Source organism: Aquarana catesbeiana, linkage group LG10, assembly GCF_042186555.1.
Source record: "Aquarana catesbeiana isolate 2022-GZ linkage group LG10, ASM4218655v1, whole genome shotgun sequence".
NCBI classification, from domain to species: Eukaryota; Metazoa; Chordata; class Amphibia; order Anura; family Ranidae; genus Aquarana; species Aquarana catesbeiana.
The window spans coordinates 254,373,582-254,390,605 of NC_133333.1; the positions used below are offsets into that span (position 1 = coordinate 254,373,582).

Consider the following 17,024-nt stretch of genomic DNA (forward strand, 5'->3'; position numbering starts at 1 on the left):
ACGTGAGGATCTCCTAATCACACAGAAAAACACTCAAGGACTTGAAAAATTAGAAAATGATTTCCCAAGAATCATCACTAGGTTTGGTGCACAATGGACAAAAGTCCAAGAGATTCTTAACAAACATTGGCACATCCTTAAATCAGCACCCCTAATTACAGATTTAATTAGCCCCAAACCATTACTTACAGCCAAAAGGGCACAGAACTTGGGCGATTTTCTAGTCCATTCAGAATACACCAGAACCATCAATAAAAACTGGCTTACTGAAAGAAAACCCCCCTTCGGCATGCATGCATGTGGACATTGTAACATGCAAATATGTGGATCACACTGATGAGTTCGCCAACCCGAGAGGAGGTAGGCATTATCAAATTAAACAATTTATCAATTGCTCAACGACACGTGTCATATATATGCTCACGTGCCCTTGCAATAAAAACTACATAGGAAAGACTAAACGCCAACTCCGAACCCGGATTGGTGAGCACATCAGTGGTATTAGGAATAAGAAAAAGAATAAAGAAGACGATCGACCTATCCCAGTACATTTTGCCAAATTCCATGACAGTAATCCAAAGGGCCTCAAAGTTAAAGGGATCTATGTGCTGAATCTACCCCCTAGAAGAGGGGACTTTGACACTATTCTCCTTCAAAAGGAGAAAATGTGGACGTACTATTTAGACTCTTTAGCCCCTAAGGGGTTAAATACAGAATGTAGTTTTCAACCCTTCCTAGAGAAATAATACCTTGTCCGTAAAATGCTAGGATAAATTTTCAATATGGCTATCACCATAAATAATCAACTTCTTCACTCTTTCTATTGCCAATCTCTTTAAGTCACTACATTACAGCCTCTTTCAATCGATATCCCCATTAGTTATATTTTTGTGCTTGATATGCACGTTTTTTCCTTTTGCTGAATGTCTTTCATGTGAGTGGTCTGGATGGTGACATCTAGTGGATAGAAATAGGAACTGCATCCCTCAATATCTATTTAAGCCCTTCACCATTGACCCCTCCTCGCTCTGAGGAAACCAGCGTCCATTGGCTGGTGAAACGCGTCAGCGGTGTATCGTCAGCACGTCACCGGGAGCCGCGCGCTATTCGACCTGGCAATTCGATCTGGCAATTCGACCTGTATTATTCGATCCGGCCTATCCCTGCACAACTCAACAGCTGATGCTTGTCTCCTCCATTAACATCTCTCTATACTGAAACACCCGCCCCACGGCGGCTTCACCAACAAACAAACGGTTCCTTCATCTTGGCATCTATTTGCTTATCACAGCGGCACTGATCCATGTAGAGACCTAGGAACTGAGGACTGAGGACTTACTGCAAACCTGGCGACGGAGCTACTGAGGCTGGTGAGATCTTTCCATTTCATTCAGCATCTTTATAAAACGTATGTCAGTATTGTTTGCACCTCCTACACTTGTCTCCATGGACATATACCCTGCTGTTTGAACTGCACAATTTATATCTACCTGCTGGAACCGGGACATGATCTGATTTGCTATCTAACAGCTGCTATACATACAATGTTTGTGCAATATTTGGGCATCGCTAACTTCTCATGAGATCGATTTACCTATGTTGAACCACAGTATACTTTATTTATAGCCAGACCGTCCATCCACCTACATCTCTGCTATTGATATATGATCCGCCCCTACTATACAGGACTTTGCAATATATTTTTTTTGCCAATTGCTACATATAATTGTTACTTTAATAGGGCAGTATTATTAATTTTTCATTATATTCTTTAGCTCATTATACCCTATCAACAATTTAGAGATGTGCATGTTGTGTATGAGTGGATGTGAAGCCGCGGCTCCCATATGTTTTTAATCACCCCTTGTGACAACGTTGTCCTATTTTAATTGGTTTGTGGTAACCGTCAGTCTAAATTGCTGTTTTCTTCACTTTCTTTTGTATTTAAATTTGGTATATTATTAGGTAATAATAAAGCTGGTTTGTATCAACATCAGTGTTCCTTGCTGATCCTCTTTAAGAGAACTCTTTCTCTTTTGTCTTTTGTTATATGATATATAGGGCATCTGGAACTGCATGTAGACTTTTGCCTACATGATTGTCTGATACTTACCCGTTAAAACGACCATTCATATAATTAATTCATTGGTTGATCCAGGCAACAATCCTTTTTTTTCCTGCCATCTACATAGCTCCACACCTATGTTCCAGAGAGTTCTACCAGCTCTCTGGAAAGCAGAGTGGGTAAATAGACTAGAAGCAGCTGAGAACACTGAACTGACCTAATTAATCAGCTACACAGGCTACAGTCAGCAGTACTAAATTTCCCTGACACAATAATTACAGGCACACTGGATGCAGTGAGGCAAGCTACACTTACCTATCAGAACACCCAGCTCCACTGAATTTAGTGAGCCAGAAACTAATCTAGCTAATCTTAGCACCTATCTGGGAGGGTGCTACATGGGTATGTACTGTCCAAAAGAAAAAAAGGATGGCAGTGGAAGGGGCAGGGACCCAAAGGGAGGCTTACAGAATATTTATTACATGAAGGGCAGTCCTTTGCGATATTCTTCTGCCGGCTATCTTTGCGGTTCTTGAAGAGAATTGAAACCACATATCCAGGTAGCCTACATGCAGTATAGGTATGGCATAGTCTCTGCACAGGTGCAAGGTAGATTACTTCAGATGTGGTAAAGGTTCGATATAATGTGGAATAGGGGTGGTATAGGGCACAGAATGGATGCGGTAAGGATTAGGTACACTTGGTGTCCTGCTCCCAGTGGCTCAGTCCCTGCTAGCAGTATCAACAATGGGCAAATAGCCCTTTCACCAGTCCCCGGGATGCTGCAGTGACCTCTCACTGTAGAAGGGGGGCCTCCTCGGTCACTCCCCAAAAACCTCTGATGGTATTCAGTTGGAAGCAGAGAGTGAGTTGACGCTCTAGTCTCCCTGTGTCAGTGGTGCAAGTGCTGTGATATGGCCAGTGCTGCTCTGTGTCTCAAACTCTCCGCTGGTATGGTCTTCTGCTGGCAGGCAAAAAATCATATCTTTTAATATCTTTATAAATGATATTGGATCTGGGATCAAAAGTACCATTTCAGTCTTTGCAGATGACACCGAACTATGCAGTGGATTAACGCCCTTACAGGATGTCTCCAACTCACAAGCCGACCTCAATGCGCTGTTTAATTGGGCGACTATGTGGCAGATGAGGTTTAATGTTGATAAATGTAAAGTTATGCACTTGGAAGAAAAGTGCCTATTGGAATCCGTAGTGTAGCCATTATATGGCTGCCATCTCAAACTTCCCAGGATTCTCTGCATTTTGCATAGAAGTCTATGGGCTTGCTTGTCTTTAGCTCTCCCCCTGCTGGCCGGAGAAGGATGGTGTAGAACAACTTCAGTATCTCAGTAGAGAGAGAGAAGAATAAAGGGCAATGTTTTGCCTATACATACTCTAATGTATCTGTTATTACTTCTCTTGTATAACAAACAGTCAGACGGTGTCAGGAGAACTTACCTCAGCTTCAGTGTTACAGTCGGAGGTTATCAATGGACGGTGAATGGTCATCTCCGATGTTCCACCTACAACCTCTCTTACTGCCCAACAATTGGTGGCGTCGCTGTTCAGCCTTATATCGGATGTATTATAACCATGTGCTTCCAACCAACATTTTGACACTTGTATATTGAAATATGCTCCAGTACAAGTAAGATTTACAGGTGGAGAGCTTCCTGAAAAAAGAGTAAATTCATTCAGCATTTCTGACAAGAGAAGGTGACAGTGATGTGCTTCATTTACATTTTACACTATAGGATGGCAAGAGTGACCAGGAACTAGGAACAAAGCTGCCATAGAGTCAAATAGATAAATCCCAATTAAACTTCCAGTTTACATACAGAACATTGACTGTTGGTAATGAATGTAGTCTCCCTTACATTTGTGGTCAATGTAGTCCTCCCTTTCAATGGTGGTAAGTGTAGTGCCTCCTTTCATTGATGGTCAGTGTAGTTCTCCTTGACACCCTCCTTGGTGGTCAGTGTAGTGCCTCGTACATTGATGATCAGTGTAGTGCCCCCTTACATTGATGATCAGTGTAGTGCCCCTAACATTGATGATCAGTGTAGTACCCCCTTACATTGATGATCAGTGTAGTGCCCCCTTACATTGATGATCAGTGTAGTGCCCCCTTACATTGATGATCAGTGTAGTGCCCCCTTACATTGATGATCAGTGTAGTGCCCCCTTACATTGATGATCAGTGTAGTGCCCCTAACATTGATGATCAGTGTAGTACCCCCTTACATTGATGATCAGTGTAGTGCCCCCTTACATTGATGATCAGTGTAGTGCCCCCTTACATTGGTGATCAGTGTAGTGCCCCCTTACATTGATGATCAGTGTAGTGCCCCCTTACATTGATGATCAGTGTAGTGCCCCCTTACATTGATGGTCAGTGTAGTGCCCCCTTACATTGGTGATCAGTGTAGTGCCCCCTTACATTGGTGGTCAGTGTAGTGCCCCTTACATTGATGATCAGTGTAGTGCCCCCTTACATTGGTGGTCAGTGTAGTGCCCCCTTACATTGATGATCAATGTAATGCCCCCTTACATTGATGATCAGTGTAGTGGCCCCCTTACATTGATGATCAGTGTAGTGCCCCCTTACATTGATGTGTGTTACATGCACATCATATAGTTTATGGGAAAATTCAATTATTGGTTTTAAATGGTAAAAGAGATCCATCCTGACCATTGTATTATATCATATCATACCTGGTGTAAATGTATAGAGCGTTGTATTGCACTTGCAGGTAGTAGTACTATTGTCACAATACTCATCAACAGCACAGGAATCACTTTCACAGGATGCAGGTGCCGCCACTATAGAGACAGAAAAACACAATAAAGTCCATTCTTCTGGATATCTCATATAATATTCACATTCTCTGTAGGGTGAAATAATTGTGTAGTGATCACCGTAGAAGTTAAAGTGTTTTTAATCCTTGACAATAATCCTCAATAATGAACAATTTGCTGCCTGTTTGGCCTGTTAAATATACGAGACACAGAATAATAAAATGCTTCAAATGGGTCGTGGTGCCCAAGGCCATTAGGAGGGTCTTCAGATCATGGGGCACTCTGATTGTGGCTTCACAGAGCTGATGTCACCAGGAGCCCACCCTACCTCCTAATCATTGGTAATCAACCATCAGCTGTCGGTAACAGCTCGGTCACAGTACCAGGGGCACAGTTAAAGCGCTGCCCACAACATGACATACATGTATACCTGTGTTTGTAATCCCTGACAATAATCCCTAACAATGGGCAACTTGCTGCCTTATTGGTCTGGTAAACATACGGGGCACATGGAACAATAAAGACATTAGTGGCGGCCTTTAATGCAGGGCGCAGGGGCGCCGCCCCCCTGATCAATGCGTCCGGCCCCTAATCTACATGCGGGGGATCGGACACATGGATTCCAATGGGGTTTTTCTTTTTAGAAGCACGTGACTAGATCTGGAGGCTCTAATTGGCTTAAAAAAAGAGTGGGCTTGGGGCGCAGAGCACACCCACCTGTGTGACAATAGCGAATGAATATTCGCTATTGCCTTCCTGATTCTGCTCCCAGCCAATCAGGAAGGGGGTCCTGAAACCCATCACCCGATTGGCCGAAAAGGAGAGGCGAACCTATGGGCCACCTAGGCGGAAGCAGCCGTGATGCCGAGGAGGAGGAGAGGAAGGGGAAGCCGCCACCCGCCTTTCCGGAGGAGGGCTGCCCCCGACCTAGATGGGGTAAGTGCAGGGCTTGTGACTGACTGACTGGGGGGGTGGCTGTGGGTGCATGGTTTGCCACCCCCCTCCCACCATACCACCAGCCGCCAACTGAAAGCCATATTTTATTAGAACGGTGAAGGGTTAGAACCTCTGCAGATTTGTATTGCTTTGTCCCCTCTGGGATGTTTCTTCTTAATACCAGGTCAGGTGAGAGGTGTCAGACAGAACAGGAAGTGAGGGAAAATCTCCTCAAAAGGGAACAAAGACAGCAGTTAATACTGGACAGACGCTTTAACCCTTTCCCTACATTATCCAAAACAAAAAACAAAAAATGTTTTGTCTGGAGTTGGGATTTAATAAATGTGACTGAAGAAACACAGAAAATTACTGTAACAAAACTGTGACCAAGAGATGACTTACATGCATCCAAAAAGGTTCCAGTGTTTCCTGTAACTGGCTGGATGATCAGTGACCTGAATTGAAAGCCGCAGGTCTGTAAGGAAATAAAAGTAATTCAACAGAAATTCCAGACAAGTGAAATGGATGAATGAACTGCAAATCGTATCCAAGAAACACCCCAGCTATGCTAAAGTCACAACGTCCCCTTCATGTTCCTCTATCTGTGTTATCCTGACAATGGAAACGGTGGAGAATGCGGGCACACCAGGTTCTTCCATCACTCCCAAAAGCTTCTTTGCATCTTCCCTACCCGGCATGACTCTTGCACCTCCTGGCAGTGTAGGTGGCTCCGCCTCTCTCTCTCCCTTTCCGGGAGATCATTGGTGCGCAAACACGCTTATTTTTATTACCAAAAATATGTAGAAGTATCGGCCTAAACTGAGGAAAACATTTGCTTTTTTTTAAAAAAAATGAGGATATTTTTTATAGCAAAAAGTACAAAATATTGTGTTTTTTTTCAAAATTGTTGCTCTTTTTTTGTTTATAGCGCAAAAAATAAAAACCAGAGGTGATCAAATACCACCAAAAGAAAGCTCTATTTGTGGGAAAAAAAGGACGTCAATTTTGTTTGGGTGCAATGTCGCACGACCGCGCAATTGTCAGTTAAAGCGAGGCAGTGCCGTATCGCAAAAAATGCTCTGGTCATTCAGCAGCCAAATCTTCTGGGTCTAAAGCGGGTAAAGAAGAAGTAAACCTTGATAGGTTTTACTTCCTCTTTTGTTCTCTGCAAAGTAAAAGCACAATGGGCTAGTATGCATCGCACACTTAACTGCAAACGAAGCCTGCGATGCCCCTGATGTCCCCACTGTTGGCAACGTCCATCTATACCCCTCTTCCTTCCGTGGGGCCGTGGACTCCAGCTCTGTGACTGGCCGGGGTCGTGTGACGTCACTCCTGCGGGCCCTTTAGAAATGGCACTTTCTTCATTGCGCATGCGCCGATGATATTTTTCTATTTTGTTCTGATTTACTCTATTATATTATATTCTTTTATTTTCTGTTATATTCTTTTCTATTCTATTCCTTTATTTTCTATTCTATTTTATTCTCTTTTGGAAAATTGGAAAACAATTCGAATTCGAAAAACATTTCAAATTTGAATTTGAAAGCTATTCGAAATTGATTCGAAATTATATTTTCTATTTTGTTCTGTTTTACTCTATTATATTATATTCATTTATTTTCAGTTATATTATTTTCTATTCTATTCCTTTATTTTCTATTCTATTTTATTCTCTCTTTGGAGAATTGGAAAACGATTCGAATTCGAAAAACATTTCAAATTTGAATTTGAAAACTATTCGAAATTGATTCGAAAAATATTTGAATCAATTCGAATTCGAATTTCACCTGAATTCTTTTTTCGTTATTTCGGATTCATTTAAATTCAGTGCTATTGTAATTCGGAAATTCGGAAACATCTGAATTTCCAAAAAAGACAAGAATTCATCCAAATTTCAATTTGAAGCGAAACTAAACGCACATGTCTACAGAAAACCCTCTATGTGTATGGTGAGTCTTACATTCGCACAATCAGTAGTGCAGAGTTTAAGATCGGCAAAGAGATAGACTACGTTAGAATTGGTAATCTGGAAGACTTTCATAGCAAACCGAGATTCAATGCCGACTCCATTGCTGTCCGCTGTTAGCTGGTCAGAAGAAATTTGGCTAGATGGGCACCTGGATACAGAAAACCTTTCATTAGTTTTCAGTTACTGTAATCTAAAGATGAGAACACAATCCTGGAACATACTATTAGAGCTGAACAATACATGGCATGTGTTCATTATACAGTATTTTAAATATTCAGTACTGTGCAAAAGTTTTAGGCAGGTGTAAAGAAATGCTGTAAAGTAAGAATGCTTTAAAAAATAAATATTTTAATGATTTATTTTTATCAATTTACAAAATGCACAGCCCGGTTGTTGGGTGGGTGCAGCATGGTGCGGCAGGCAGTACACACTCAGAGTTCCGGTTTGAAAAAAAAATGTATTGAAACACTAGGTCCACAGCACAAACAGGCCTGGCGGGAAGCTCACCCGCCCTGGTGCTACATACAACTATGCAGCGAATTGACAACGGACAGGAGACTCAGGGATGCCAACAGCATCTGCTAGACATGTGCAATTAGTTTCGTTCCGAATTCGTTTTTTTTAAACGAATTTCGACAAATTCGAATTATCCGAATTAACGAAAGCCCGTTTAACAAATTTTTCTCAAATATTCGTAAATTCGAATATTCGAAAAATCCACAAATTCACAAATTCGTAAATGTGAGGATTCGTAAATTCTCAAATTCGTAAATTCGAAAATTTGGAAATGCTGAGATTTGGAAATTCGAAAACCCAAAAATTAAAAAATCTGAAATAACTACCTAATAATTACTTAACTATTACTAACTAATAAATGATAGCTATTGGAATTTCCTTTCAAATTTGGCTGTTTGTGAACGTAAAGAATACGAATTTATCCGAAGTTACGAATTATCCGAAATAACGAATGCCGCATTTAAACAAATGGAACGTAACGAATTAATAATAATAAATAACAACAATAATAATAAAAACCTTTTATTATTATTATTATTATTTATTATTAATTCGTTCTGTTCCATTTGTTTAGATGCGGCATTCATTATTTCGGATAAATTAGTATTCATTATGTTCACTAACAGCCAAATTTGAAAGGAAATTACAATATAATTTAATAGTTATTATTAGTTAGTTATTCTTTCGAATTTTCAAATTTTCTTTCTTATTTTCGGTATTTCGCATTTACGAATTTTCGAATTTTCAAATTTACAAATTTACGAATTTTCAAATATTCAAATTTTTGAATTTACGAATTTTCAAATTTGTGAATTTTCATATTTACAAATTTACGAATTGCGATCATAACGAATGACCCAAAAAAACAAAAAACAAAAAAAAACCGAATGAAACAAAAATGAAATTGAACGAATAACAGCAAAATTTGAAAGGAAAGTCCAATACCTATAATTGAATTGTTAGTTATTATTAGTTAGTTAATTGTTCTTTCAAATTTTTAAATTTTCTTTCTTATTTTCAGATTTTCGAATTTACGAATTTACAAATTTACAAATGTATGAATTGCGATCATAACGAATGACCCGAAAATGAAAAAAACAAATAAAAACTAATGAAACAAAAATTAAATTGAACGAATAACAGCCAAATTTGAAAGGTAAGTCCAATACCTATAATTTATAGTTAGTTATTATTAGTTAGTTAGTTTTGGAATTTTCTTTCTTATTTTCAGATTTTTAAATTTACAACTTTTCAAATTTTCAAATTGCGATCATAACGAATGACCCGTAAAAAAAAAAAACAAAAAACGAATGAAACGAAAACAAAAATGAACAAATTTTTCGGCAGTGCACGTCTAGAATCTGCCACGAGGAGCGATGTGCGGCCTGGTCGGTCTGACCCAAATGAAAAGCGTCCTGAAGAGGTAGACGTACTGCTCTCTCCTGACTCCCTTATAACCTTTCTCTATCTCTGGTACTGTTCCTGTCGGATGGGGAACCTGTCCCTAACATGTCCACTCGCATAAAAAATGCCAGATCCAGGGGTCAGAGTCTTAAATAGACTCTGCCTGACCTAAGATGGCCGCCGAGGTCATATGGGGCATGTGCATCCAACCGGATCATTGCCCAAGTGACCGAGGAAATCATGGAGAAACACAGCTTCTCTTAACTTCTGCATTGCCTCTGAGGATGAGCGCCACCTGCAGTGGGGAATACAGACTGCACCCGCCTACACGCTGTCAGCTGAAAATAGGTCACAGGAGTGCAGAACAGTGTGCACTCAGTGGCGTTGCTATGGGGGTGTAGACCACACCCGGGTGACACCCGCCAGAGGGGGGTGACACCATGGCTGGATCTAGGGGTGGTGGGGTGGGGTGGGCTGTGCCCCCTGAGATTTTAGTTGTGCCTCCCCCTAGGCCGGTCTTTTTATATGGACGCTTTACCTGGCTTAATAAGTGCTGTTTTTTTTTTTTATTTGTTACTACAAAATAGAAACAAGACCATATATTAAAAAAAAAAAAAAAGAAAAAAACAGTTTCCCTCACTTTCTGTTAAAATGAAAAAGCCAGAAAAGTATGAAAACCCCAGAAATGACCATTTCTCGGAAAGCAGATACCCCAAAGTGATCTAATTTTCTGCCACAATTCTTTTGGAAATTAGGAAACATGAAGGAGTTAAGCAGCTTGAGGATGGTGCACCAGAGACATTAATGTACAGGTCAGTGGAGGCCCGCCCATTAGGGGCGTAGGGGCGCCGCCCTCCCAATCCATGCGCCACTAGTCTCCATGCAGGGCGCCGGACGCATGGATTTCAATGTGGGTTTTTCTTTTTTGAAGCACGTGATTGTAGCCAGAGGCTCTAATTGGCTTTAAAAAGGGTAGGCTTGGGGCGCAGAGCACTGCGCCCTGAGCCCACCCACTTGTGTTACAATAGTGAATTATTTTTTGCTATTGCCTTCCTGCTTTTCCTCCCAGCCAATTAGGAAGCCAGTCCCGAGACCCGATTGGCCAGGAGTTTTAGGACGGGTCTTAGGACCCGCCTCCTGTTTGACACTGGAGGAGAAGCAAGGGCCCCGGCAGCAGCAGTCTTTCCTAGGAGCTCTACAGATTCAGCAGAGCGTTGCCACCTCGTCCTCCAGGCACCTCTTGTGCAGTAAGGTAAGGCCATGGATCGAAGGGCGGGTGCGGGCGCACGTGGTGTTAGTGCCAGAGCATTGAGGCCTATCTAGTGCCGGGGGTGGATGGGGTGGGGGGGAGTGTGTAGTTCAATTAGATCGATTGAGAGCCTCAGGGGGAAGGGTGCTAGTGTGAGTAAGGTGGCCAGGTCTGGTTGCCCCCCCCCCCCCAAATTTTGACCACCAGCCACCACTATACAGGTCATAGACAGATGAAGTAAAGGGGTTAATGTACTGGTTGCATACAGTGGTATATAGATAAAGATAAAGGGGTTAATGTTCACATGGGCGGGAGAGGGAGGTGAGGGGTTTATTTTACAGGTCACATGGAGACAGCATTATAGCTAGTATATGTTTGGAGAGGAAGGGCAGGAAAGGGAAAAAAAAAATTCCTGTTTCAGTGCAACAGAATGAATGGATCAGCAGTTGCAGCCCCTGATCTATTCATTGTGTGTCCATTCATAGGTACTACTGATCTCTCTGCTTCCTCTGTTGTATGGGAAAGGGGAGGGATCAGCAGTGTAAATAACACCATGTGAGCGCTGTGATGACCAATCACAGAGATTACATGGTACTCAACCCCTCTGATTGGCTGGTTCCAGTGTCTCTGGGTACCCAGCCATCTAATGACAGCCGGGTACACAGAGATAAGCCGGCCAATCGGCTGCCTGATGGCTACATACCCAGTGCTATTTATAGGTGGCGCTGGGTAAATAAAGGACCACTGATCTGCAGTTGATAAGCGTACAGTGGTACATAAGTCATAACTCCCAACTTTCTGAGATGATAATGAGGGACACCTATTAGCAAAAGTATGTAGGCATAGGACACACCCCCCTGCCAAGCCCCCTTAAATGAAAATTATGCAAAAAAAATTAAAACATCTGTTAAACCCACAAGTGTTTTTTTTTTTTTTTTTTTAACCAATACTATTCCTTTATATTGGATTTTGATATTTACAAATGCAGCAATTTAGAAATCAGATGAAAGGTTTAGCGCTGGGAAACACTTTTTGAAAGATAAAAAGTGCATTTTATATACAACTGTATGGATCAGACCAAAATGAGGGACAAATGAGGAGGAATGAGGGACAGAGGGACATTGCAGACAGACAAACAACAAAATCACCAAAACAGAACTCCTAACCCAGTGCATTGTGTACTTACCCGTTCTGAAGAAGATAGTACTTTTGGTCGCTTGAATTGGTAGGAGAGGCATAAATGTTCACCACTTTGAGTTTAAAGGTTTTCACATCCAGATCTGGTACTCTCACTGAAAGGTAAATAGTGTCTTCCACAGTCAGGGGGTCGGAGTCGGAGAGAAGGGTCGTATATTGGCTATTTGTATAGGCCATCATTACAGCTGCATAACTTCCATTTGCTGCAGGATTATTTATTACTATGGGACTGGAAAATAAACACATAACAGAAGGTCACCTACCTAGAAACCCTTGTAGGTATGTGGTCATACATCTATGTTATTATACAGAGTGTACACAGAACCTGAGATATTTGCACTGAGGATAAAGAAAGAGCAAACCTATTAGATCTCTTCTTCAGCTCTGTGTATACTGGTGGGCAGGGGCGTTGCTAGGTCTACAAAAGATCTGGGGCTAGAGCCCATAGCAGCAAAGTAAAGAAAGTCATATGCTTGGGCGGGCATACACATGTATATACAGTAATATACGTGTGTGTGTGTATATATATATCCCCAGAGAGCCCCCCACTTACATCAGGGTCCCCAGAGAGCCCCCCCTTACATCAGGGTCCCCAGAGAGCCCCCCTTACATCAGGGTCCCCAGAGAGCCCCCCTTACATCAGGGTCCCCAGAGAGCCCCCCTTACATCAGGGTCCCCAGAGAGCCCCCCTTACATCAGGGTCCCCAGAGAACCTCATCCTTACATCAGAGTCATCAAAGGGCCTCCCCCTTTCATCAGGGTACCCAGAGGGCCCCCCCATTTACATAAGGGTTCCCAGAGAGCCCCCCTTACATTAGGGTCCCAGAGAGCCTCTCCCTTGCATCAGGGTCCCCAGAGAGCCTCCCCCTTAAATCAGGGTCCCAGAGAGCCTCTCCCTTAAATCAGGGTCCCAGAGAGCCTCTCCCTTGCATCAGGGTCCCCAGAGAGCCCCCCACTTACATAAGGGTCCCCAGAGAGCCTCCCCTCCCCTTTGGGGACCCCTGCAGAGACTCGGATCTATTGGCCCCAGATTCGGGGCTATAGCCCCAAAAGCCACCCCCTAGCGACGCCCCTGCTGGTAGGGGAGGTGAAGTTGATACACAAAATGAGGATTTCAAATTCACCACAAAGATTTTAAATATGTATAAGAAACAGCCAAAATAAAAGTAATGTAAGTGACCATGTCAGGGTAAAAATAATTGAGAAGCGACATCCCTGCAATGGAAGAGTTTTTATACTCACCTCTCAGACGGCCCATATCTCCTACCTTTCCTCCGTTCCTGTGCTGCAGCCTCCATCTGACTCTTCAGTATTCTACACTTCCGGAAGTGTGGGATTCCTGAGTCTGCCAGCACAGGCCATGGCTCCTTCCTCTGCCCCCGATGTCACTACAGGACTCAGCAGAGACATAGGGGGTGGAAGGAAGGAACCGCACAGCACGGCAAGTGACACTCAGGAACCTTTTTTTTTTTTTTTAAATCAAATCATTTTTTTTTAATTATTATTAACCGCTTCAGCCCCGGAAGATTTTACCCCCTTCCTGACCAGAGCACTTTTTTTGCGATTCGGCACTGCGTCGCTTTAACTGACAATTACGCGGTCGTGCAACGTTGTACCCAAATAAAATTGATGTCCTTTTTTTCCCCACAAATAGAGCTTTCTTTTGGTGGTATTTGATCACCTCTGCGGTTTTTATTTTTTGCGCCATAAACCAAAAAAAGAGCGACGATTTCGAAAAAAAAGCTATATTTTTTACTTTTTGCTATAATAAATATCACCCAAAAATATATATAAAAAAACACATTTTCTCCTCAGTTTAGGCCGATACGTATTCTTCTACATATTTTGGGTAAAAAAAAAATCGCAATAAGCGTATATTGATTGGTTTGCGCAAAAGTTATAGCGTCTACAAAATAGGGGATAGTTTTATGGCATTTTTATTATTAATTTTTTTGTATTAGTAATGGCGGTGATCTGCGATTTTTACCGTGACTGCGACATTATGGCGGACACATTGGACACTTTTGACACTATTTTGGGACCATTGTCATTTATACAGCGATCAGTGCTATAAAAATGCACTGATTACTGTGTAAATGTCACTGGCAGGGAAGAGGTTAAACACTAGGGGGCGATCAAGGGGTTAAGTGTGTCCTAGGGAGTGATTCTAACTGTGGGGGGGATGGGCTACCACTGACATGACAGCGATCACTGTTCCCGATGACAGGGAGCAGTAGATCTCTGTCATGTCACTAGGCAGAACGGGGAAATGCCTTGTTCACATAGGCATCTCCCCGTTCTGCGGCTTCGTGACACGATCGCCGGGACATACCGGCAGGTACCAAGTCTGCGGGTACCACGGGCACGGTCACGCTGTACGCGGCGGGCGCGCGCCTGCTAGCCCCGCCAATTAAAGGGGACGTACAGCTACGCCCATTTGCCCACCGCTGCCATCGTGCCGACGTATATCGGCGTGCGTCGGTCGGCAAGTGGTTAAACGTACACACAAATAATATGTCAAATTAATCCATTAATCCAAGTATCAAAAAATAAGAAAGCACACAAACCAAACAAACCTTGCACCTCTCGGACTAAAATAACTTAACATATAATAAACAGAACATAATGGGAACATGGATACATTTTACACATCGAATTGAGCTCCCCTAATATCAATCATCAGACTATGGCAACTTCCTCTATGCAGCATCAAATTATCTTTCTTTTACGTACTAATTTCTTCTCTTCTACTCCTCACCCTTCTACCTCAGCTCCTTACTCCCATCTATCTCCTCTACCTTCACTCCTCTCCACTAGGTAGACCATCATATAATTCATTACTAGGTTTTATCCAGCATGACTATATTTTACCAAACCTTTGGGGTGGACCTTTATGCTTATATGTTACTTTTTCTCTTTTAAGTATATAGTTAAGTTTCTCAACCCATTGTTTATGGGTTGGAGGATCAGCAGATGACCATTTTTATAAAATAACTTTATGTATAGGGATCTTATCCACATCGTATGCATCTCTACTGGTAACTCTCCATCAGGTATTATTTCCAATAGTGCAAGTTTGGGCATCCCTGTTATCTCATGGAGCATAATAAATTTAGGGTTATAAATATTTTTTCCCCAGTAACGATGAAGCTTTGGACATCACCAGAGCATGTGGATAAGAGAACCATTAAATAGAGAGCATCGCGGACATAAAGGTGTTATATATTTTCCCCAAGCATAGTGATGGGGTGCAAGTATGTTCTAAAAGCAAGTGAACCCTCGTATGATATCCTGCCTAGAGTGTTTCTTCAAACCCATTCAGATCTGGAGACCATTCCAAGTCAAGTTTTCTGGGGTATAATGAGCCCTATGTATGATACAAAGCTAAGATAGCCTTTGGGAGGGCGAGAGAGATGTCCTGGGAAGTGTTTCCAGGGCACGTGTCAAGTCCTCCTCATCTAGATCCTTTTTATCTCCTTGCCACCGGCAAAAAACTATTTTTATGTTTTTCAGTATTCTGTATTATTTGTAAGTTGGGATAAAGATCTCCTACTAATCCTTGTTTCGTGCACACTCGGGAGCCTTGAATACGAAAGAGGCTCATGAAGGCTGCAGCACTGAGGCAGAAGGAACCTTTATAAAAACTCTTCTATTGCACGGAGATTTCCTCCTGAATTGAAAGGGTCACTTGAAAAAAAAACGCTTGGCCCAGATGGCTTACACCCGTGTGTCCTCAGAGAGTTGAGCTCAGTTGTATCTAGGGTTTTGTTTCTAATTTATTAGGACCTGGCACAAGGCCAATGTGGTCTCTATATTTAATAAGTGATAATGGTCTTCAACCAGTAAACTTCTACTGTAGGGAAGATACTTGAAGGTTTTCTAAAGGACCTCATACAAGAGTAAGTGATGGAATCCAATATCATAAGGCCTGGTTCACACTGGGTTGCACCGAATCACATGACAATAGCAAATACCATTGCTTCCAATGGTGCACCTACTTTGGTGCGATTTTGCCCCAGACAATATGCAAACCACATCGAAAACCCAACCAAAGTTGCACCAAAGTAGCACTACATAATTCACATCACAGTAGTGTAAGTGTAAGACCAAAGTTATGTAATGATAATTACTTAAGTGTCAGATTACGATTGATATTCAAATTCAGCGGGTAACTGCAGGAAACATTCACGACAGTGTCATTTGTTATTTGGATTGGATCCGTCTGGGCAAATATATACAGCTGATTTGTGTATGTGACATGGGTTGAATTTATCTGTAGAGAAAGGAAGCACATGCGTCAATAATCAGGGATAGAAAACTTACTGTCATACAGTAAAACAGTCAAACACCCCCCTCTATCTCTATATTCCTCTTAACCCTCTTCCCTCCTAGACCTCTGTTCTCCTACAGGATCATATTCCCTCCTTACAGATTTATTACATCTTCATAATTCGTAATTCTCTTCTCTTCACTATTAATTATTAATCCCCTCAGGCACCAGAGATAATCATGTACTCTGTAGACCGGCGGTCGGCAACCCATCGATCCCAATCGACCTGTCGATCGCAGGCGGGTGTGAATCGGGAACAAGTCTCTGCTTTGCCGACCCCCGCTACTTCGGCGCCTTGCCACTTTTTCTTCAAGTCAAACCCGAACACTTTAGCCAAACACTAACCATGAGTGAAAATAATGCTTTTGTGTTACTTTTCTTTCACTCGTGGTTAGTGTTTGGCTGAAGCCATTTATTATCAATCAACTGTGTTTACTCTTTTTAAATCATAATGACAACAGAAACTACCCAAATGACCCTGATCAAAAGGTTTACATACCCTGGTGATTTTGGCCTGATAACATGCACACAAGTTGACACAAAGAGGTTTGAATGG

The 17,024-nt window shown here is 42.1% G+C and overlaps 2 protein-coding genes across 2 annotated transcripts in view; both read right to left on the minus strand.

Annotated features, from left to right (window-relative positions):
• LOC141109923 (uncharacterized) overlaps positions 1 to 4,937 on the minus strand; it is a 70,238-nt gene extending 65,301 nt beyond the window's left edge. Inside the window, exons 1-2 of the mRNA XM_073601176.1 lie at positions 4,781 to 4,937; positions 3,524 to 3,738 (exon numbers count right to left, since the gene is read on the minus strand). Coding sequence (XP_073457277.1) covers positions 3,524 to 3,738; positions 4,781 to 4,937 — 372 coding nt within the window. The remainder of the gene's footprint in view (positions 1 to 3,523; positions 3,739 to 4,780) is intronic.
• A 55-nt stretch (positions 4,938 to 4,992) lies between these two features.
• The window catches only part of LOC141109924 (uromodulin-like), a 34,198-nt gene continuing 22,166 nt past the window's right edge, over positions 4,993 to 17,024 (minus strand). The window contains exons 4-8 of the mRNA XM_073601178.1: positions 16,269 to 16,411; positions 12,128 to 12,367; positions 7,764 to 7,920; positions 6,203 to 6,275; positions 4,993 to 5,054 (exon numbers count right to left, since the gene is read on the minus strand). Of these exons, the coding sequence (XP_073457279.1) occupies positions 4,993 to 5,054; positions 6,203 to 6,275; positions 7,764 to 7,920; positions 12,128 to 12,367; positions 16,269 to 16,411 (675 nt within the window). The remainder of the gene's footprint in view (positions 5,055 to 6,202; positions 6,276 to 7,763; positions 7,921 to 12,127; positions 12,368 to 16,268; positions 16,412 to 17,024) is intronic.